Source organism: Giraffa tippelskirchi, chromosome 6 (genome assembly GCF_054371585.1).
Source record: "Giraffa tippelskirchi isolate mGirTip1 chromosome 6, T2T-mGirTip1v1.2.pri, whole genome shotgun sequence".
Lineage (NCBI taxonomy): Eukaryota > Metazoa > Chordata > Mammalia > Artiodactyla > Giraffidae > Giraffa > Giraffa tippelskirchi.
Genome location: NC_137280.1, coordinates 98,491,476 through 98,514,876, shown reverse-complemented (window position 1 = coordinate 98,514,876; position 23,401 = coordinate 98,491,476). Strand labels below are relative to the sequence as shown.

The 23,401-nt window shown below is 39.6% G+C and overlaps 1 protein-coding gene across 3 annotated transcripts in view; it reads right to left on the bottom strand.

Moving 5' to 3' along the window:
- LOC145510062 (prolyl 4-hydroxylase subunit alpha-2-like) overlaps positions 1 to 23,401 on the bottom strand; it is a 109,729-nt gene that overhangs the window by 14,550 nt on the left and 71,778 nt on the right. For 2 of the 3 annotated variants that reach the window (XM_081500212.1, XM_081500213.1), the window contains exons 9-11: positions 14,539 to 14,609; positions 13,543 to 13,642; positions 13,004 to 13,057 (exon numbers count right to left, since the gene is read on the bottom strand). In XM_081500212.1, coding sequence (XP_081356338.1) covers positions 13,004 to 13,057; positions 13,543 to 13,642; positions 14,539 to 14,609 — 225 coding nt within the window. Of the gene's footprint in view, positions 1 to 11,599; positions 11,666 to 13,003; positions 13,058 to 13,542; positions 13,643 to 14,538; positions 14,610 to 23,401 lie in introns of all 3 variants that reach the window. The other variant, XM_081500211.1, reaches the window with a different exon arrangement.

Genomic DNA, 23,401 nt, shown 5'->3' with positions numbered 1-23,401 from the left:
TTCGAGGTTTTTGTATTTCCACACAAATTGTGAAATTATTTGTACTCAGTTCTGTGGAAAATGCCATTGGTAGCTAGATTTGCATTGAATCTATAGATTGCTTTGGGTGGTATACTCATTTTCAGTATATTGATTCTTCCGATTCATAAACATGGTATATTTCTCCATCTATTTGTGTCATCTTTGATTTCTTTCATCAGTGTTTTATAGTTTTCTAGCTTGTACTTGTTCACAAGGTCTATAAGCCCCCTCCAATGCTTAGTCAATGTTAACTACAGGGTTTTAATCTGTTGTACCTGTCACTTCCAGAGTGGTTCCCTCTTCCTTATTTTGGCTTCCTCTTCTTTCAAGTCTCTTCAGTGTCTAATTTCTACCCTGATACAAGAAGGCAAAGGTGGTCACTTATTTAGGCTCACTTGTTCAGTTGTGTTGTGGGGAGTGAGGGACACTGCAAACAAATATCACTGGTGTGTGTGGGGAGTGCTCACTGTATATGGACCACACTGGGTTTGCCCCAGCTCAAGGTGGTGTGCGCTTCCCGGGTCTACACTGCTCAGGCTCCAGGGTGCTCTGCAAGGGCACTGTCCAGAGCGGGCCCTGCATTTTGTGCACTTCCCAAGTCTAAGCTATTCAGGTTCTCAGGTACCCCACAAGGGCAGAGACTGTTGGGCATGTGTTTTTTACCCCTCCCAGGTCCAAGCAGCTCTGGCAACCAGGTGCTTGGTGAGCACACTGTTCCAGGCAGGCCATGTGTCTTAATTACCTCCCCGGTCCCGGTCACTCATTTTCCCGGGTGTGATGTGAGAACACCATCTCAGGTGTGCCATGTCTCCTCTGGAAAGCTGATCTCAGGCTGTGATCCTCCTGGCAGATGTCAGCTGTTCAGGATCCCAGAAGACGTGGTTAGCAACTGGGAGCCTGCTCAGTTTGGTGGAGGATGCTGGTCTCACGTCGAGACTGCAACAGTCCCTTGTCTTCCAGCTCTGGCTGTCACTCGCCTGCCTCTCTGCCTCTCTGTGGTGGGGGGTGGGGGGATCCTGTATGCAGCCAACTAGCTCTCCCTTGGTATTCGCTCAATCCTTTGTTCTGTGAGCAGGCCAGGCTGTGCGTTAGCCTTTCACAGGAAAGTTCTTTTTCTCTCTCTGGCAGTCCCACAGTTTGGGATGCTGTCTCATGTTAGCCTCCTCAGATTGTCCTCAGGGCATTCAGGCCCAGTCCTTACCCTAAGCATGGATTATGCAGCCCATGCCTCCCTGTCCAGCCTCCCCTCGCTGGTGGCACAAGTGAGTGTCTGGGCTACTTCGCCACTGGCAGTTGTGGTTAGGTATGTATTCTGTGGGTTTTTTTTTTTTTTCCTCCTGGTTATGTTGCCCTCTGAGATTCCAAAACTCCCCACAAACACACCTGTGATAGGGTCTCCTACCGTTTGGCAACTTCTCCTCCTTCACGACTCCCTCCCCAGGATGGGTTTCCATCCCTAGCTCTGTTGTCTCTCTTTTTGCCTTTTATATTTTGTCCTACCTCCTTTCAAAGAGAATAGGCTGCCTTTCTGGGTACATGGTGTTCTCTGCCAGCCTTCAGAAGTTGTTTTGTGGAAGTTGCTCAGCATTCAAATGATCTTTTGATGAATTTGTCAGGGAGAAAGTGGTCTCCCCATCCTACTCCTCCACCATCTTGGGACCACCCCTTCTGCCCACTTTTTAATCAAGATTTTTAAAATGTTGAGTTGTATGTACTGCTTATATATATTGAATATGAATCTTTTATCACTAATATCATTTGCAAATATTTTCTCCTGCTCAGTAAGTCATCTTTTGTTGACAGAGCTTCCTTTGTTGTGCAAAAGCTTTTGTCCCATTTGTTTAGTTTTGCTTTTATTTCCTTTACTTTAGGAGATGGATTCAAACAAATACTGCTGTAATTTACGTCAGCATGTTCTGACTGTATTTTCCTCTAGGGTTTTTATATATCTAGTCTTTTAAAAAAAATGTTTTATTTATTTGGCTGTGCCAGGTCTTATTTGTGGCACTCAGGATCATCCATCTTCATTGTGGCACCATGGGATCTTCTAGTCATGGCATGCAGGATCTTTGGTTGTGGCATGTGAACTCTCAGTTGCAGCAAGTGGATTCTAGTTTCCTGACCAAGGACTGAACTGAGGCCCACTGCATTGGGAGCTCAGAGTCTTAGTCACTGAGACACCAGGGAAGTCCCCTACATACCCAGTTCTACATTTAGTTCTTTAATCCATTTTGAGATTTTTTTGTATATCCCATAAAAGAGACATCATTGGCTAACCCCTACTCAGTCCCCATAGACTTACTATTCTCAGAATTCACATAAAATCCATAGGTTGTTGTATCACCTGGCCCCTAGTTGGTAAAGCCCTGCTGCTATCCCTTTCTTGTTACCAGTATCTTTGATCTACAACTCATCTCTGCAGCCTCAAGGATAGGCCTCTAGCTTTCTTCCAACTGCCTCTTCTTTGGGGTCCATGAGAAATGTTCTGTACAGACTACTTGGCCCAGGTTTCCCCTTCTCTGAGGCTTACAGCATGAGAGTCACTGGGCCATACTTTATCTGCAACTGCCCAGGAGGAGCTGATACAACCCTGCCTTGCAAGGACTCCTTGAAAAGAAATATTTTTGACACATATCAACCTGTGTTCTTTTGCCCCTTGCAATCTAACATTTTTCCCTTTCTCTGCCTCCTTTCAGCCAATCAGCCCAGGGCTCACACTGTAAAGCCTATGAGGCAGACAGTGTGGTGAGCCGCCCAGATGCTTCTTTCTGGATTGAGGTATTCATTTCTGAAGTTGTCAGCAGTGTTGCTTGCTGATGACTTACAGCTATGTCCCTCTCTAGATACTTCCCTCATCTGAAAAGAACTGCCTCACCTATGTTACAACCTCCCTAGGGACAGCCTTCTTCAATGTTGGGCTGATGCCAGCATAGGAAGGTCTAGGCATCTCGCCTCAATTTAGGGCAATTATAAGGGGTCTTCCCAGTTCCAGACCTTCTTAGAGGGTTGACTCAGGTCTGTTTTTGCAACTGAATCATAGTTCATCTTACTGCACTGCCCAACCCTGTTTCCCTCAATGTCTAATATTATTCTTGAACGCAAACCTACAGTTCAGAGTCTGTATTTAGAATTGACCTAAAACCTGTTAGTAAACTGAGTGGCTCTAATACATAGATTCTAAGATAGGATTTTGGCACTCATTTACCTGCTTGGTGGCTAGCAATGAGGACCCTATCATTAGTGGGAGATGTAATATTAATAGTCCCTGGAATGGTGTAGTTGTATATTTGTTCAAACCTTCAGTAATGACAAATTGGGATAGGATATTAGTGGAAAAGAAGACACTGGTGGTGCAATATCTCAGGTGACTAAAAGATACAGGGGTATGGTATACAAATTAAGGTTCCCCTAAAGATGTAGAAAAAAACCATATAGTTATCAGAGGATAAACTTATGGCTATCAGAGGGTAAATCAGTGCAGGCAGGAATCAATTAGGAGTTTGGTACTAACAGATACACAACTATGTATAAATATCTTGCAATAATCTATAATGGGAAAGTTTGAAAAAATATACTATATATATAAATAACCGGATTACTTTGGTGTGTATGAAAAACACAATATATAGTATAAAACACTATAAATCAAGTATAATACAAATTTAAAAAATCTGAACTAGAAACCACACACATGAAAAAAGAAGTGGAAGACTTGCATACTGAAAACTACAAAGCACTACGGAGCGAAAGTGAAAAAGACCTAAATTAATAGAAAAACACCCTCATGTCCTTGAACTGGAAGACTATATTGCTAAATGGCAGTACTATCCCAAAAATTTATAAGCACAGTGAAATCCCTATCAAAATTCCAACTCCCTTGTTCATATAAATGAAAAAAAAAAAACCTATCCTTAAGTTCCTGTGGAAAGGCAAGGGACTCAGAATAGCCAAAAATCTTGGAAAGGAAAAATAAAGTTGAAGTACATTCAAGGAACCAGATATCAAATTGCCAACATCAATTGGATCATCGAAAAAGCAAGAGAGTTCTAGAAAAACATATATTTCTGCGTCATTGACTATGCCAAAGCCTTTGACTGTGTGAGTCACAATAAACTGTGGAAAATTCTGAAAGAGATGGGAATACCAGACCATCTGACCTGTCTCTTGAGAAACCTGTATGCAGGTCAGGAAGCAACAGTTAGAACTGGACATGGAACAAAAGACTGGTTCCAAATAGGAAAAGGAGTACGTCAAGGCTGTATATTGTCACCCTGCTTATTTAACTTATATGCAGAGCACCTCATGAGAAACGCTGGGCTGGAAGAAGCACAAGCTGGAATCAAGATTGCCAAGAGAAATATCAATAACCTCAGATATGCAGATGACACCACCCTTATGGCAGAAAGTGAAGAAGAACTAAAGAGCCTCTTGATGAAAGTGAAAGAGGAGAGTGAAAAAGTTGGCTTAAAGCTCAACATTCAGAAAACTAAGATCACGGCATCCGGTCCCATCACTTCATGGCAAATAGATGGGGAAACAGTGGAAACAGTGGCTGACTTTATTTTTCTGGGCTCCAAAATCACTGCATATGGTGACTGCAGCCATGAAATTAAAAGATGCTTACTCCTTGGAAGGAAAGTTATGACCAACCTAGACAGCATATTAAAAAGCAGACACATTCCTTTGCCAACAAAGGTCCGTCTAGTCAAGGCTATGGTTTTTCCAGTGGTCATGTATGGATGTGAGAGTTGGATGGTGAAGAAAGCTGAGTGCCGAAGAATTGATGCTTTTGAACTTTGGTGTTGGAGAAGACTCTTGAGAGTCCCTTGGACTGCAGGGAGATCCAAAGAGTCCATCCTAAAGGAGATCAGCCCTGGGTGTTCATTGGAAGGACTGATGCTGAGCTGAAACTCCAATACTTTGGCCACCTCATGCGAAGAGTTGACTCATTAGAAAAGACCCTAATGCTGGGAAGGATTGCGGGCAGGAGGAGAAGGGGACGACAGAGGATGAGATGGCTGGATGGCATCACCAACTCGATGGACATGAGTTTGAGGAGGCTCCAGGAGTTGGTGATGGACAGGGAGGCCTGGTGTGCTGTGATTCATGGGGTTGCAAAGAGTTGGACATGACTGAGCAACTGAACTGAACTGACACATTCATTGATTTTAAAACTTACAGTAAGGAAAGAACAAGCTTTTCAACAAATGGTGCTGGGACAAATGGATATCTAAGTGCATGAGAATGAAGTTGGACCCATAGCTCACACCACATGCAAAAATTAATTCAGAAAGTTCCCTGGTGGTTAAGATTCCAGCCTTTCACTGCTGTGGCCTAGGTTCAATCCCTCGTAGGGGAACTGAGATCCCACAGGCTGCATGACACAGCCAAAAAAAAAGTTAACTCAAAATGTATCAAACTTAAATACAACAGCTAAAATTATAAAACTCTTAACAGAAAATACAGGTACAATTTTTGTGACCTTGGATCAAGCAATGGTTTCTTAGGTATGACATATAAAGTACAAGTAACCAAAGGGAAAAAAAACAGATTAACTGGACTTCATTAAATTTAAAAACTTTTGTGCACCAAAAGACACCATCAAGGAAAGTCACAGAATGGGACAAATATTTTCAAGTTATAAATATCTAGTATCCTGGATATAAAAAAGAATATATGAAACTCAATAAAAAGACAACCTAATTTTAAAATGGACAACAGATTTAAATATATCTCCAATGAAGATAAACAACTGGCCAATAAAAACATTAAAAGATGATCAACATCATTACGCATTATACAAATACAAATATAAGCCAAAAGAAGATAATACATCACTCACCATAGGATGGCAATAAAAATGAAAAGCAGAAAATATAATAAGTGTTGACAAGGGTGTGAAGAAATGGTAACAGTCATACATTGATGGTGGGAAAGTAAAATGGTGCTGCCACTGTAAGAAGCAGTGTAACAGTTTCTATAAAAGTTAAACACAGAGTTACAATACGACCCAGTAATTCTACTCTTAGGACAACCAAGAGAATTTAAAATATCTGTTCACACAAAAATTTGTACATAAATCTTCTTAGTAGCATAATTCACAATAGTCAAAAAGTGGAAAACAACTCAGATGCTCATCAACTGATGGATAAACAAAATGTGGCATATCCATACAATGGCATATTATTTAGCTCTAAAGAAGTATTAAAATACATGCTACAACATGGATGAACCTTGAAAACAATAAGTGAAAGAAAACAGACACAAAAAACCTGTATGTTATATGATTTTGTTTGTATGAAATGTTCAGAATAAATAAATCCACACAGGCAGAAAATAGATTAATGCTTGCCAGGGACTGAGAAGGAAAAAAAAAGGGGAGAATATGAATTACTGTTAAAAGGACACAGGGTTTGTTTTGGGGATGATGGAAACATCCTGGAATTATATTAATGATTGTTGCATCACCATGTTGTGCAATACACTAAAAATCATTGAATTATATACTTAAAAGGATGAAATTTATGGTATATAAATTACATCTCAATAAAAATTTTTAAGAGGTTAGATCTACCCCATTTATGAACACGGTGGAAAGGTCTCAGCCTTGTAAAACCAGGTGCATATCCCTCAGGATCTACTTTCATTTCTCCTTCTGGTCACTATACCAATAACTGAAATCAAGTTACAGCATAACCTAATTAAAGAAGTAGTGGGCCTAATAAGGGAAAAACACACTGTATACTGAAGAAGCTACAGGATTGAGTCAACATATTCCATCAGGATCTAATTATTGGGTCTGGATTCTAAGGATGTTGGCAGAAGGTGGGGATAGGGCCTGTCACACGTAAAACTGGCACAGGTCTGTGTTTATTTTTACCATGCATCACATCTCTTTTCACACAATGTGAAGCACTCACAGCTGTGATCATTTAGGTGATTTCCAAAACACTGCATTTCAGCACCATTTCTAATAGCAATATATTTTCAGTTTGCACCCACATTTTGAGTTAACTCATTCGCGATTGGAAGACTATACTACTAACATGGCAATACTATCCAAATAATCTACTGGTCCAGTACAATTCCTATAAAAATCCCAACTCCCTTGTTCACATGAATGGAAAAGTCTACCATAAAGTTTCTGTTGCTGGGCCTGCCCCATCTTATGACGTGGTAGATATGACAGACAAGAACCCAATGGGCAGCTTTGTTGCATAATCACTTCATATTTCAAGCTTAAACACTCAATTTCTACCACAAATACTCCATCTCTCACTTTCCTGCTACAGTACCCACTTAAAGTTGGCCAACTTTCTGTTTTAGCTGTGAACAGGCAGAGGCCGATTATGGGATATGCAGCTCTGGACCAACTACTGGATATTTAAAGACTTCACAAATGTAGGATCGGAGAAGGCAATGGCAACTCACTCCAGTACTCTTGCCTGGAAAATCCCATGGATGGAGGAGCCTGGTAGGCTGCAGTCCATGGAGTTGTGAAGAGTCGGACACGACTGAGTGACTTCACTTTCACGTTTCACTTTCATGCATTGGAGAAGGAAATGGCAACCCACTCCAGTGTTCTTGCCTGGAGAATCCCAGGGACGGCGGAGCCTGGTGGGCTGCTGTCTATGGGGTCGCACAGAGTCGGACACGACTGAAGTGACTTAGCAGCAGCAGCAGCAAATGTAGGATCCTAAATTTTCACAATCTTTAATAGTTATGATCAAATGGCCAACTGGTCCTATCACAGTCTACCACCCCCAAAAATGGTAGCCTGACACAGTAGAGATCTCTTAAAGATTCCAGTAAGGTGTTAGCTTGAACATTCTACTTATATTCTGCAAAGACAAGGTCGTCTTTCAGGATGCATTCTACACCTCCAAATCAGTAACTATAATATGCAGAATACATGGGTCTGGGAACCCTAGGATGAAAACTGGAATGGCTCCACTTGATGCCATTCATAGTGATTCACCTGGAGAATTTCTGTTTCCTGTCTCTACAATTTTTAGGCTCTATTGATCTAGAGCTACCACTAACAAATAAGGTAGCAATTAGCCATGTATATCTGTTCAAATTTAAAAATGTAATTAAATTAAAAATTAAGTTCCTTAGTTGTATTAGTCATATTTCAAGTGCTCAACAGCCACATGAGAAAACGGCTACCATAAGAAACAGCACAAACACTATACATTTCCATTACTGTAGAATGTTCTATTGGACAGCACTACTCTACAGGACCTGATTACCACAATAGAAAGCTTCTACTAGGGGATACAGAGAATCCTACTGAAATTTAAGCTATGGCTATGGCACTGTCCCTTCAAGCACTTCATGCCAAGAGACCAGGAAGAAATGAAAGAAGTCACTTTTCTGACAGGGTCATTGACCCTGATGATCAAGAGCAAACAGTGTTGGGACTTCCCTGGCAGTCCAGTGGTTAAGACTCTGCACTTTTTCAGGGGGTATGGATTCTATCCCTGGTTGGGGCACTAAGAGTCCACATGGGGTGTGGCATAGCCAAAACATTTTTTTTTTAAAGAAGGTAAGTGTTGCTGTTACATAATGGAAATAAGGAAACATATGGTGCTCAGGTGATCCACTGGAGGGTTTCTTGAACCTGTTAAATTTTAATAGTAAAGGGACAAGTGTATCTTTCATGCCCTCAAAACATAATGGTAAACAAGGCTCAGACATCTCAGGATGAGGGTTTGGGTCAGACTAACTGGTGTGCCACCCATTACAGCAGAGGTACAAGCCTGACACAGGAATGAAGAGCACCTTCATATTTCCTGTGTAGTAACAAGACAATGACTCGAGGTCCAAATGAGCATGCTCCCAATGCTTTGTTACTATGTAAGTCTCTGAAAAACTGCACAACTGCCATATCTAAGGGCTTGGAGATCAGGATTGTCTGAAAACGTCCAGGAAATGGTGGCTGAAATTGAAAGGGCTACTTTAAAAATATTTCTTTGTGCTAAGTTTTTCTCTGTCTCAGAGCCTTTGTACTTGTTACACTCATCTTTCAGATCATTCATACAGCTGTCTCATTATTATCCCAATGTAATTTCCTTAAAAGAGATTTTCCCTAATCAACAAACTCTTCCAACATAGGTTATTTTTCTTAATACCACTATAATTAATTCCTTTATAAGACTTCTAAAATGTGCATTCATCTTACTAATAGATTTTTAATTTTTCTTATTTATCGTTAAATTACACCACTTGAATTTAATCTTCACAAGCGTGGACACTTTGGTGATTATACTCACTGCAACATTCTCAGCACCTAATAATAATCAATGCCTAGTACACTGTAGGTGCCAATGTGTGTGTGCTAAGTCGCTTCAGTCGTTTCCGACTCTTTGTGACCCTATGGACTCTTACACCACAGACTCCTCTGTCTATAGGATTCTCCAGGCAAGAATACTGAAGTGGGTTGCCATGCCCTCCTCCAGGGGATCTTCCTGACCCAGAGATCGAACCCACGTCTCCTGTGGCTCCTGCACTGCAGGCAGATTCTTTACCGCTGAGCCACTGGGGGAGCCCGCAGGTGCCAATACATATTTTCTTTCTTTTTTGCCAATAAATATTTTCTAATTGACTGTTGCGGAGACTAACAAAACTGAATTAGAAATTGGGACAGGTTATTTCAATACCTTTAACTGACCAATAAATCAATGGGGACAAAAAACCCAAAGGCAACAACGTGCCAAATATACGCAGCTAGTTTCTAGCAGATTCAGCATCAGAACTTTGTTTTGGGGTTACTAAAGGATCTGCCCTTTCCACTAAATCATCTATATAAAAGTAAATAATAAATACTGCAACTGTTCCAAGAATGTGGCAAGCAGCATATACATAAGGCAAAGAAAGTGAACTATAATTAGTGCTGATGTGCTCAGTCGTGGCCAACTCTTTGTGACCCCATGGACTGTAGCCCGCCATGTTCCTCTGTCCATGGAATTTTCCAGGCAAGAATACTGGAATGGGTTGCCATTTCCTTCTCCAGCAACTATAATTAGTATCAACTTTAAATACTATACCTGCCATCTCGTCTATTAAACTACGAGAGAAGCAAACAGAATAACTCCCAAATATCTGTGGCAGTAGCAAAGACTGGGAGAGCTAGGAATATAGTTAATTCACAAGAGAACTCAAACTACATTTCTTTACCACCTTCTCTTCTAAATCCTTGACCAATGTTTCTTGACATACCATAAAAGCATTGCTTCAATGTTCATGCTGGAGAAAAGATGTGGGGATAACTGTTCCAAATAATCTGTACCTAGAATATTAGGCCTATAATGCCTTATACTAATTTTGTAATTAATGATTTTTCTTATTTTATCTTGGTGAAAACAGGAAATTTACACATTGTGACTACTGCCCATTGGAACTAAAGCAGACCACCCATACCCATTTTCTAAGTTATAATCACTCATTGAAACAAATAAAACAAGTCATACTCAAAAAATTCCTGAAAGAATATTCTTTGTCCAAATTAAGCTTTTTTCTTTTTTTCTTATTAATAATGATGATTAAAAGAACAGGAAGGATCTTCATGTTGTACCAACCTCAAATTGGGTATGACAGAATTTCAATATTGACAATCATTTCCTTCCAAAAGGAATGATTAAGAATGAGACAGAAACCTTTCCCCTTTGAAGCAGTCACTGTTGTTGTTGTTCAGTCGCTAAGACATGTCCGACTCATGGTGACCCTATGGACTGCAGCACACCAGGTTCCCCTCTCCTTCCCTGTCTCCCAGAGTTTGCTCATATTCATGTCCATTGAGTCCGTGATGCTATCTAACTTCCCATTCTCTACCACCCTTCTCTCCTCTTGCCCTCAATCTTTCCCAGAATCAGGGTCTTTTCCAATGACTTGGTTCTTCACATCAGGTGGCCAAAGTATCGGAGCTTCAGCTTTAGCGTCAGTCCTTCCAATGAATATTCAGAGTCAATTTCCTTTAGTAGTCCTTAGTGATGAGCAAAAGTCTCTAAGATGTCCCTCACAGAAGTGAGGTTTAAATCTGCTATAACTTTGGAAAATTTTTTGGAAATTTTAAAAGCAGTGTGATAATACCAGACTATTATTTGACATAAATTGGATAGAGAAGGAAAGACAGTAGAAAAATGTCTGTTATACACCTCCAGGAATCCTAAGAGTTTTTTTCCCTCATTGCTTGTTTTAAAATCAGCTTAAAAAATTAAACAATTACTTAAAGAAAATGAAAAAAAACTAGCCCTAGTCCGAAGGAGGAAATCACACCTGACTGTCAAAACAAATAGTTCTAGATCTTCACCCCTCAATGAAGAGACTGACAATGTAAGGAGTAACCGAATGACTCCCCCAAGGGATTCTGCAACTCTTCCCTTTCCCTCTTTCCCCCTCTACTTTTAATCACTAAGTTATAGTAGTTCCCTTACCAGGTTGATCATTAGAATCTACTTCAGTGTTTTAAAAAATACAAATTCCTGGATCGAAGTCCTCAATGTTTTGTTCAGTGGTGACGCTTCCAGCCCATGCTTAGTGTGTCTAGGGGGCAAGCCCGTACTGATCATACTTATACATAGTTCATGAATGTGGCCACGCGATTCCCAGTCACAATAAATTCCAAAGCCTTATTGTCAAAGTCCTGTGAAATTTAGGTAAAAGTGAATATACAGGTCTTAAGCTTAACTAGTTAAGAAGCATGAACAATAGTTGCTTTCCCAACCATTATGAGAATGAGAAACTCATCACAGCCAAACGGAGGTCACCTTGCTCCTCAAGGATGGATATGAACATATAGGCAGGTGAGATGGGAATCCAGGCAGAAAGGGTAGATATAGGAACTAAATGTTACATTCAAAGAACAAACCACCAATCCACTTATTTTTCCATGGTGGAGACAGAAAACTCAACAAAGGAAGTGGGTCAGAAAAGATAACTAAGAAGGAATGCATGCCACTCTAGAAAACATTTGATCTTAGAGCTGGATAAGTCAGGAACATTTCAGAGTGGAATCACAAAGAGGTCTTATCCATCTATAGAAACGGATTGGCTTTTGCTTTCAAGATCTATATCATTTCCTCAGTAAAAGCTATTCCCACAACGTCAAGAATATGGTTTCACAGATTCCTGTAACCAGTGGGTCAATCTTGACTGTAGAGACAGCTACTTTTAGACTATATTCTAGCAGCAGTGAGACAGGGCTTTGATTCTAGGGACACCTTCTTATGAAGGGACAGTTTTAAAGGAACAATCTTAGCTTACACCTAAGCTCTCCCAGGAAGTCTTTTCTGAACATTCAGGCTGCATGCCTGTTCACTGGGTCTCAGGACACTGTGCACATACCTTCTTTATAGCACTTACTCAGTAACTTAGTAACTAGTCACATGCATGACTCACAAAAAAACATGCCTCTGTTTGAAAATGGGAATTTTTTTTTTTTTTTTGCCTTCCTATCCCTAGATCCTAGGAGAGTAACCAGGATATCAAAAGTGTTGAAGAAACATTTGGTGCTTTGTTTGCTGATTCAGCTTGTCATTCCCAGAGCACAAATACCAATCTTCTTTCAGTGTCTGGTTCAGCCACACTAGGGGCTTATGCAAGGCTGAAGTACTGGAACTCAGAGCAATAGATTCAAGTGTTTCTCCTATCAACAGAGGAATGAGGTCTGCCTGAAGAGACTGAGGAACCTTCTAGCACAAGAGAGGGGACACAGGTAGGAGGAAAAGACTCTGTGTAGTTCTCTCTCCATCACTTTCTACCCCAAGAATTCATCTCAAGTCCAGGTGCCTAGTGGAGGCAGCACCACACTAGAAGACAATAAAATCTGTTTTCTCTTCTGAGTCTAATTTTGAGACAGTCCCCAAAGATTTATCTTTGAGAATTTAGAGGACCCTGAGGTACAAGCCAAACCTTCCATGTGAGTTGCTACCTTTTCCTGCCACTTGAAACACAGCCCAAAGGACCGATATTTTGCTCTTACCAAAAAATAATCCACATGAGGTTCATAGTATCCTCCAATGCCATAATCAGCAACCTGTCAGTAAAAAAAAAAAAAAAAACATGGTTAGCTAGGTGAGAAACCTCCAAGCCAGCTCAAGAACTTTGCATTCCCAAGCCTGCTTCTAAATGAAGACCGAAAAGCAGTTTACCTAGCACCTGCATCTGGACCAGGAAACTAAGGATCAGACAAAACACGGAATTTACCTAAGGTGACACAGACAGAAAGTCATAAAGCTTGAATTCTTATCCATGCTTTTTGATTCCTGAGGTTCATGCTCTTAAACCCTCCACCATTTGGGCCCAGATAAAAAGACAACCAACAATCAGGCTGGGTAAGTTTCTGTGGGAAGGGGCATAGCGTGGGGCTCACAACATTTCAAGACCCATGTCCTCAGACTGGAGAATGGAAAGCTTCAGGGCAGAGGTAACTATGGCTCAAGTGCCTGATTAGAAAGGGCAAGAAAGGGGGACAGGACAGGACACAGATTCCACACTCAGGTTGACTCAGATACCTTATACCTGGAGAAATTCGGCTGTTTCATCTGACAGCCCAGTGATAAGCTGAATCCTGCGATTCACTTGGCCAATCACAGGGTCTTCTTCTTCTGTTAGAAATACACTGGATGGAGAAAATCAGGTAGAAGACAGGGGCATGGGGCAAGGAGAAAAGGAGATCAATGAAAAGGGAGTCAGGAGAAAAAGATGGGGTAGAAAAGGAGGTGGAGAGGACGAAGGGGTTGGAGATCATTCGTCTCACCTCAGAGCACTGTCACAGATGTCATTTCCAGCTCAGAAATGCCATATGGTGATGTTTAGAATCCCCACAATGTCAGCATTCACAGGACCCTTTTAACTCATCCCTTCCAACCTCCTGATCTCTTAACAATTATACTGGGACAACACTGAGAGGATAAACTGGCCAAGTTTATACAGTCAGTAAGGGCAGAGCTAGGACTATGACTCAAGTCATCAAGATTTTAGTCCTGTGTTTTTTTGGTGAGACAACAAGATCTCCCAAAATTTTAAGTAAAACTCAAAACTGATCAAACCATGATAAAAATGAATGTATAATTTAAGTTAGAAAAAAATCATTCTTGGGGTCCATGAACAAACACAACCCACATTTATAAACATATGTGCATAGCTGCTCAGTCATGTCCCAACTCTTTGCAACCCCATGGACTGTAGCCTGCCAGGCTCCTCTGTCCATGGGATTCGCCAGGCAAGAATACTGATTTGGGTTGCAGTTTCTTTCTCCAAGGGATCTTTCTGACACAGGGATCAAAGCTAGGCCTCCTGCATTGCAGGCAGATTCTTCACTGTCTGAAACCCCATGCACACATGCACACTTGTAAGCCTACATGGAGGTATACACACAGTCACAGCTAAGGACAGCATGAGAGACAAACAGTAAACAAAAGGAGAGACATGAAGTGAACACCCAGGTCAGAGAAATCTCACATACACGAGTAGGGTGATTGGGAGAGATGCCAAACCACACCATGCCCAGATTACCTTTGGCTGATTCTTTGTTTGGATGACTGAGGAGAACCTGAAGCGAGGCTAAAGACTCTGGATCGTTTCATCTAGGAAATAAAATCTGAGAATGAATTTAGTCTCACTTCACCTCTATCTGCTTATGTCCAAAGACTCTAGACATAGAACCATCATTAATTCATTCATTCATTTATTATTTTTAAAACTTATTATGAGCTATTTTAAAGCATACAGAGAACTATGAGGAATAATACAGCAGATCCATAGGTACCCTAACTCAGGCCTACCAATTCTTGGCATTGGTCAGAAGATGCAGAGACTACCTACCTACACAATACCTATATAAAAGACTTTCTCTATTTTTTTCACTAATAAGATAATTCTGATTTTATTTAAGATACCAATGTGCCCAGAAAAAAAGACTGTATCTTCTCATCTCACTTGTATCCTGTGCACATGTGCTAAGTTGTCTCCGTTGTGTCCGCCTCTGTGCGACCCTATGGACCATAGCTTGCCAGGCTCCTCTGTCCATGGGATTCTCCAGGCAAGAATACTGGAGCGGGTTGCCAGGCCCTCCTTCAGGAGATCTTCCTGACCCAGGGATTAAATCCAGGTCTCTTATGCCTCCTGCAAAGAATCACTATCCCAAAATTATTAGTGCTTATTTATCCTGGAACGTATTTTTATATATTTATTATTAATGTATTAAAAGTGAATATAAATAGTATTTTTCCATGTACTTTATATAAATTGGATCATACTAAACATAATCTTCTATAACTTGCTTTTTAACTCAGTGTTTGTTTCCTGAGAGATCCATGAGAAACAGTTTGTTTGTTTGTTTTTTAGTTTACTCATTTCCACTCCAGCTAAGTCATGGGTTGTATGCATAGTTCATGAATTATTCATTTCCGTTTGATGAACATTCAGATTTGTAAAAACCTTTCTATTACATCTCTCTGTCCACATGTACAAGTGTTTCACTAGAGTTGTGGTCTATGTACCCCTACAAATTTTAGCAGAAAGTATGCAAATTTTAGCAGAAATACACAGGAATTGATTTTCAGATACTCAAGTGCTATATATACACTTACACAGCTTTGCTGTTTCTCTCTCTTTTTAAAAAATATTCATTCATTCATTTAGTTGCAATGTGCAAGATCTAGTTCCGTGACCAGGGGTTGAACGCAGGTTCCCTGCAGGTCTTAGCAACTGGACCCATCAAGGAAGTCCCTCAATTTTTCCTTTCAAATAGTCCTCCTCTTCACTATTCAAAAGAAAGGCCTAGTGCTCATGCATATTAAATTTTATGACGGTGTATACTTCCCAGATGTAAGAACTAGGGCATCAAAAAAAGGAATAACATGAAATACTACTTCAGTGAAGCCTCCTCTAGGTTAACAAAGACACTCATTAACTCACAGTAGAGTTTCCTGTATCTAACATATTTGGTTAACTGTATAGTATTTAGAAATGAGGTATTTTGGGCCCTTGTTGGGATTCTCTGAATAAAAATGTTTGTAAAGCAGGACACTATAGCTGATAAAAATTTTTGTTTCATAATTTAGCCTCTTCTATTCCTTGATTATTTTCAAAGAAGGCTTTCGAAGAAGGCTTGTGGGATGAAGTAAGGGTCTAGTGAGGGTCTAGCAAAGGTCTAGTAAGGGTCAAGTGAGTAGTGAGAATGAATATTTATCTGAAAAGTGGCGGCAATTCTTTTCCACTATCCTTAACATTCATCCCTAGAATATGTCACTTATTATAAAGAAAAGGAAATTCAAACATCTAAAAAAGTCCAAAGTCTAGGTTGGTAACATTGATTATTTTAATAGTAAAAGGCTGTCAACAATTATATTCTTCTAAATGCAATTCCTTCCACATAGCTTCCAGAAAATCACCAATAAGCAAAGAAAACAAAATCACACAACACCTATGCCTACAATGTAACCTGGAAACAGAGATACTACAAATTTCAATTTTCTTGTTAGTGGGAAAATAAACACCAGATGTCAGCAGAGTGTTCCAAAGACATCTAAGTAAAGAATCCAAGGCAGCAGAAAGAATGAAAAGTGCAGTATGGTCTTAATGATGGTGAAACAAATATTAATGCTAAACATCATATAAAGTAATCTAGGGTCTTCTTTCCAGACAGAGAGGTCCTACTCTGAATAGGGAAATACTGAGAGAAAAATCTGAAACTTAGTGGATCAAAGGACTGCCTTTTGGATATTTTAAACACAAGAACTTAGAAACTGTACTGAATCACAGGAAAGGCACTATTACTGGGGTGAAGGCAGTCTCAGAGAGTGAGATGGCTCTCATAGGTTCTGTGGTGAAGAGAAGTGGCTAAAAGTAAGGGACACATGAAAATTATAAATTAAGAAATAATCCAGAGTAGGCAGACCAAAAATAATACCATTAATTAAACTGACTGCATTTCACTGTAGAAACAGAAGAGGAAACATGTAACATGAGATCAATGGTCCAGGAAAATACAACAAAAATAAACATGAACAAGAAAAATAAAAACGAACTCACTACCCATACAAAAAACATAAAATGAAAATAAAAACTTTTCAGGAGTTGAAAATACAAAATCACCCAGCCCCAGCCAAGAAACAGAAGAAAAGTATAACAAAATGCTGTAACATTAAATATAATTAAGCATCTGTAACTATGAAAGAAAATTACAATTCATAAACTGAAAAGCTCAAATGGATACAGACAATAAAAGAATATATGAATTAGAAATTGATCATATTCAAAAAACCTACAGAGAAAAAAAAACAATACTTTGGCCACCTGATGCGAAGAGCCAACTCACTGGAAAAGACCCTGATACTGGGAAAGATTGAGGACAGGAGGAGAAGAGGGTGACAGAGGATGAGACTGTTGGATGGCATTACCGACCCAATGGACATAAGTTTGAGCAAACTCTGAGAGACTGTGAAGGACAGGGAAGCCTGGTGTGCTGTAGTCCACAGGGTCACAAAAAGTTGGACGCGACTAAGCAACTGAACAACAACAACATACTCCTAACAGAGTGACCATTACTCAAGTAACTATAAACTCTAGAAAAAATATGAAAAATAATTACCGGAAGGCACTGCAGAGTAAACAAAAGCAGGCAGATTATGAATGGCAGTCAATCCTTAAAAGGCAAGAATGGTACAGAGTGATTTCCCATTTTTTAAACAGCTGTTAGCCTTGGATGACCACAGGTGACATAGCACAGGACAGCTAAAATTCTGAGAGAAAACTCAAAGTTCTTCTAACCTGAAACACATTACACACTGGTGCTTAAAAGTAGACTGAGTCGCAGCGTAAGAGAAAACTGCTGGTGGTGGTGGTTTAGCGGCTAAGTCGTGTCCGACTCTCTGCAACCCCATGAATTGTAAACCATCAGGTTCCTCTGTCCATGGGATTTCCCAGGCAAGAATATTGGAATGGGTTGCTGAGAGGAAGAGAGGAACTTCAAATACTATGCATAAGCTCCGCCCAACTCTCTAGCAGATCTCCAAACAAAGCATATGTAGGTGAGACTGCAAGCATCCCGGCCAAGAATAAGAACTGAACTGCACAGAAAAGCTTGCAGTTTAGTCAAACCAAATTAACTTCCTGTATTAAAAACAGAAACAAGCTGTCCATTTCAAGATGGTGACACAGGATGCTCCTGAGCTCACCTTCTCCCATGGACACACCAATACAGCTATGTATAGAAAAATTTTCTCTGAAAGAAATCCAGAGGATGAATGACAACTATGCATCAGGTGAACAAGGAAAAGTCCACATCAAAAATGGTAAGAGAAGGGGAAATCCCTGGTGCTCCAGTGGTTATTACTCTGCACTTCCATTGTACGGCATACAGGTTCGATTTCTGGTCAGGGAACTAAGATTCTGCAAGCTTCATGGTGTGGCCAAAATATAAATAAATAAATAAAAATTTTTAAATAGTAAAAGAGAACAAAATCACAGATAGAGAAAAAAACTAATGGTTATCAGTGGGAGAGGGAAGGGGGGAAAAATAGGGGTAAGGGATTTAGAGGTGTTCACCTGAAACAGGTATATTGGTATACTTTAAAAGCTGCTGCCAGAGGGTCCAGCTTACAATCAGCCTGCACTCAGGGGCTGACTGATTCCTTTCCTTTGGACACTAACAGCTCTTGGCACATCCTCAAATACTAGAAGCCACTAAGAACAAATAAGGCTGCCTGGACAATCACAAATGTTCGAGAAGAAAACAAGAGCTAGATCATAGTTTAATGACAAGGTTCATCTCCTACACAAGATTAAGTGTAGGAAGTGACCAAATACCTTTAAACTGCTGATGGAAAAAACTGACAACCAAGAATACTCTACCCAGCAAGGTTGTTTTTCAAATTTTAATAAGAAATAAAGAGTTATCCACACAAGCAAAAGATGAAGGAAATCACCACCAATATACCAGTATTACAAGAAATGTTAAAGGGAATTCTTAAAGCTGAAATGAAAAGGCACTAAGTAACAAGAAAATATTTGAAGTATAAATCTCACTGGTAAAGGTAAATATATAGTTAAATTCAAATAATCTAATGCTGTAATGATGGTGGGTTAATCACTGATAAATCTAGTGTAAAGGTTAAAACACAAAGGTAGTAAAAACAACTATAATTATAATAATGTGTCAATGTATACATAAGATAAAAAGATATAGATTTTGACATCGAAAAGAGAAATAATGGGTAGGGGAGAGTTAAAATATAGAGCTTTAAAATGCATTCAAACATAAAAGAGACTGTTATAAACACAAGATGGGGTTTATGTAAGCCTCATGGTAACCACAAAGCAAAAATCTATAGTAAGTACACAAAAAACAAACAAACAAAAAATCTAGGCATACCACTAATTTAAAAAATCAAAAAGTGTGTAAGAGAAGAATAAAGGAATTTACAAACAGCCAGAAAACAATTACCAAATGGCAGTAAGTCCATACCTATTGATAATTACTTTGTATGTAAATGGACTAAATTCTCCAATCAAAATATAGGCAGTGGATGAATGGATAAAAAAACAAGACCCAGAAATATGCTGCCTGCAACAGATTCACTTCAACTTTATGGAAATACACTGACTAAAAGTGAAGGGATATAAAAATACAGTCTATACAACAGAAACCAAAAGAAAGCTGAGAGAGGTATACTTATTCTAGATAAAATAGGCTTTAAGACAAAGACTATAATAAGAGACAAAAAGATCACTGTATTATACAGTGATAAAGTGCTCAACCTAGTAAGAGGACATACCATTTGAAAATACTTATGCACCCAACACCAGGGCTTCCCTGCTGGCTAAGATAGTAAAGAATCTGCCTGAAATGCAGGAGACCCAGGTTTGATCCCTGGGTAGGGAAGATGCCCTGGAGAAGGAAATGGCAACCCACTGAAGTATTCTTGACTGGAGAATCCCATAGACAGAGGAGCCTAGCAGGCTACAGTTCATGGGGTCGCAAAGAGTCAGATACGACTCAGTGACTATCACACCTCCATGCACCCAACACAGGAGCATCAAAACATATAAAGACTTAAAGGGAACTATAGATAACAATACAATAGTAACAGTAATTGTTGTTGTTCAGTCCCTAAGTTGTGTCCAACTCTTGGCAACCCTGTGGGCTGCAGCACTCCAGGTTCACCTGTCCTTCACTATCTCCTGGAGTTTGCTCAAATTCATGTCCGTTGAGTTGGCAATGCCATCCAACAATCCCATCCTCTGTCACCCCATTATCCTCCTGCCCTCAATCTTTCCCAGCATTAGGGTCTTTTCTAATGAGTTGGCTCTTTGCATTAAGTGGCCAAAGTATTGGAGCTTCAGCTTTCTCATCAGTCCTTCCAACAAATATTCAGGGTTGATTTCCTTTAGGATTGACTGGTTTGATCTCCTTGCAGTCCAAGGGACCCTCAAGAGCCTTCTCTAGATTTAAAAGCTTTAATTCTTTGGTGCTCAGCCTTATTTATGGTCCAACTTTCACATCTGTACATGACCACTGGAAAAACCATAGCTTTGACTACATGGACCTTTGTCGGTAAAGTGATGTCTCTTTTTTTTAATATGCTGTCTATGTTGGTCATAGCTTTTCTTCCAAGGAGCAAATTTTTAAGTTCATGGTTGCAGTCACCATCTGCAGTAATTTTGGAGCCCAAGAAAAGAAAATCTGCCACCGCTTCAACTTTTCCCCTTTCTATTTGCTATGAGGTGATGCAACTGGATACCATGATCTTAGTTTTTTTAATGCTGAGTTTTAAGCCAGCTTTTTCACTCTCTTCTTTCACCTTCATCAAGAGGCTCTTTAGTCCCTCTTCACTTTCGGCCATTACAATGGTATCATCTGAATATCTGAGGTTGTTGACATTTCTCCCAGAAATCTTGATTTCAGCTTGTGAGTCATCCAGCCTGGTATTTTGCATGATATACTCTGCACAGAAGTTAAATAGTCAGAGTGACAATATACAGCCTTTTCATACTCCTTTCCTAATTGTGAACCAGTACATTGTTCCACGTCTGGTTCTAACTGATGCTTATTGACCCACATACAGGCTTCTCAGGAAACAGGTAAGGTGGTCTGGTATTCCCATCTCTTTAAGAATTTCTGTAGTGATCCGTAGTTTCTGGATCATTGGAAGGACTGTATCCATAGTTTCTTGGGCTTCCCTGATAGCTCAGTCAGTAAAGAATCTGGCTGCAATGCAGGAGATCCCGGTTCAATTCCTGGGTTGGGAAGATCCACTGGAGAAGGGATAGGCTACCCACTCCAGTATTCTTGGGGCTTCCCTTGTGGCTTAGCTGGTAAAGAATCTGCCTGCAATGTGGGAGACCTGGGTTCAATCCCTGGGTTCAATCCCTGGGTTGGGAAGATCCCCTGGAGAACAGAAAGCCTACCCACCTCAGTATCCTGGCCTGGAGAATTCCACAGACTGCATAGTCCATGGGGTTGCAAAGAGTCGGACATGACTGAGCGACTTTCATAGTTTCTAGTGATCCATACAGTCAAAGGCTTTAGCACTGTCAATGAAGTAGATGTTTTTCTGGGATTCCCTAGCTTTCTCTATGATACAAAAAATGTTGGCAATTTGATTTCTGGTTCCTCTGTCTTTTCTAGACCCAGCTTGCACATCTGGAAGCTCTCAGTTCACATACTCCTGAAGCCTAGCTTGAAGGCTTTTGAGCATAACCTTACTAGCTTGTGAAATAAGCACAAGTGTCCAGTAGCTTGAACATTCTTTGGCATTACTCTTTTTGGAGATTAGAATGAAAGTCCAATGCTGTAGAGAATAATAATGCATAGGAACCTGAATCAAGGTAAATTGGACCTGGTTGAGCAAGAGACAGCAAGAGTGAGCATCAACATCTTAGGAATCAGTGAACTAAAATGAACAGGAAAGGGTGAGTTTAATTCAGACAACCATTATATCTACTACTATGGGCAAGAATCCTTTAGGAGAAATGAAGCAGCCCTCATAGACAAAAAAAGAGTCTGAAATGCAATACTTGGGTGCAATCTCAAAAACAACAGAATGATATCAGTTTGTTTCCAAAGCAAACCATTCAACAATAGTAGTAGGAGACTTCAATACTTTGCTTTCATCATGGGTAGAACACACAGACAGAATCAGTACGGAAACATTGAACTTACATAACACATTACACCAGAGGGACTTAACAGAACATTTTCAGGCCATTTCATTTAAAAGCAGCAGGATATACATTCTCCTCAAGCATATATGGAACATTCTCCAGTATACATCATATGTTATGCCACAAAACAACTCTTGATAAAGTTAAGAGGACTAAAATCACATCAAGCATCTTTTCCAATCACAACATTATGAAACTAAAAACTAATAGCAAGAAGAAAGCTGGAAAATTCACACATATGAGCAGACTAAGCAACACACTGTTGAATAACCAATGGGTCAAAGAAGAAGTCAATCAAGAAGATACTGAGAGAAATAAAATGAAAATATAACATACAAAACTTAAGGGAAGCAGCAAAAGCAGTTCTAAGAGGAAAGCTCATAGCAATAAATGCTTGAATTAAGAAACAAGAGAGAACTCAAAACAACCTCACTATACACCTCAAGGAACTAGAAAGAGAAGAACAAATGAAGCCCAAAGTCAGTAGGGGGGAAAAATAACAAAGCACAGAGCGAAAACAAATGAAACACAGACTAAAAGGACAATAGAAAGAGTTAATAAAACTAAGAGCTTTTTAAAAAGAAAAATGTAGACAAAACAGACAAACCTGTAGATAGATTCACCAAGAAAAAGACTCAAATAAAATTAGAAAAGAAAGAGGAGGTGTTACAACTGATACCACAGAAATACAAAGGTCCTTGAGAAATTATGTTGAACAAGAACAAATTGGGACAACCTTGAAGAAATGGTAAGTCCGTAGAAACATACAACCTACCAAGAATGCATCATGAAAAAACAGAATATCTGAATAGATCAACTACTAGTAAGAATACTGCAACAATTATTTGAAAATACCCAACAAAAAGTTCAGGACCACCGGGCTTCACTAATAAATTTGACTAAATATTAAAGAAATACTAATAACAATTCTTCTCAAATTCTCTCAAAATAAGAAAAGTTATATATACACCAATATCCTTGATGAACAAAGATGTAAAAATCCTCAACAATCTATTAGCAAAACAAATTATACATTAGAAAGATCATACATCATGATCAAGTGGGATTTAATCCTAGAATGCAAGGATGGATAAATACTTGGAAATTTAATCAATGTGAACCACATTAACAAAATGAATGGAAAAGTCATATGATCATTTCAAATAGATGGCAGAAAAACCATCTGATGAAATTCAACATCCATTCATGA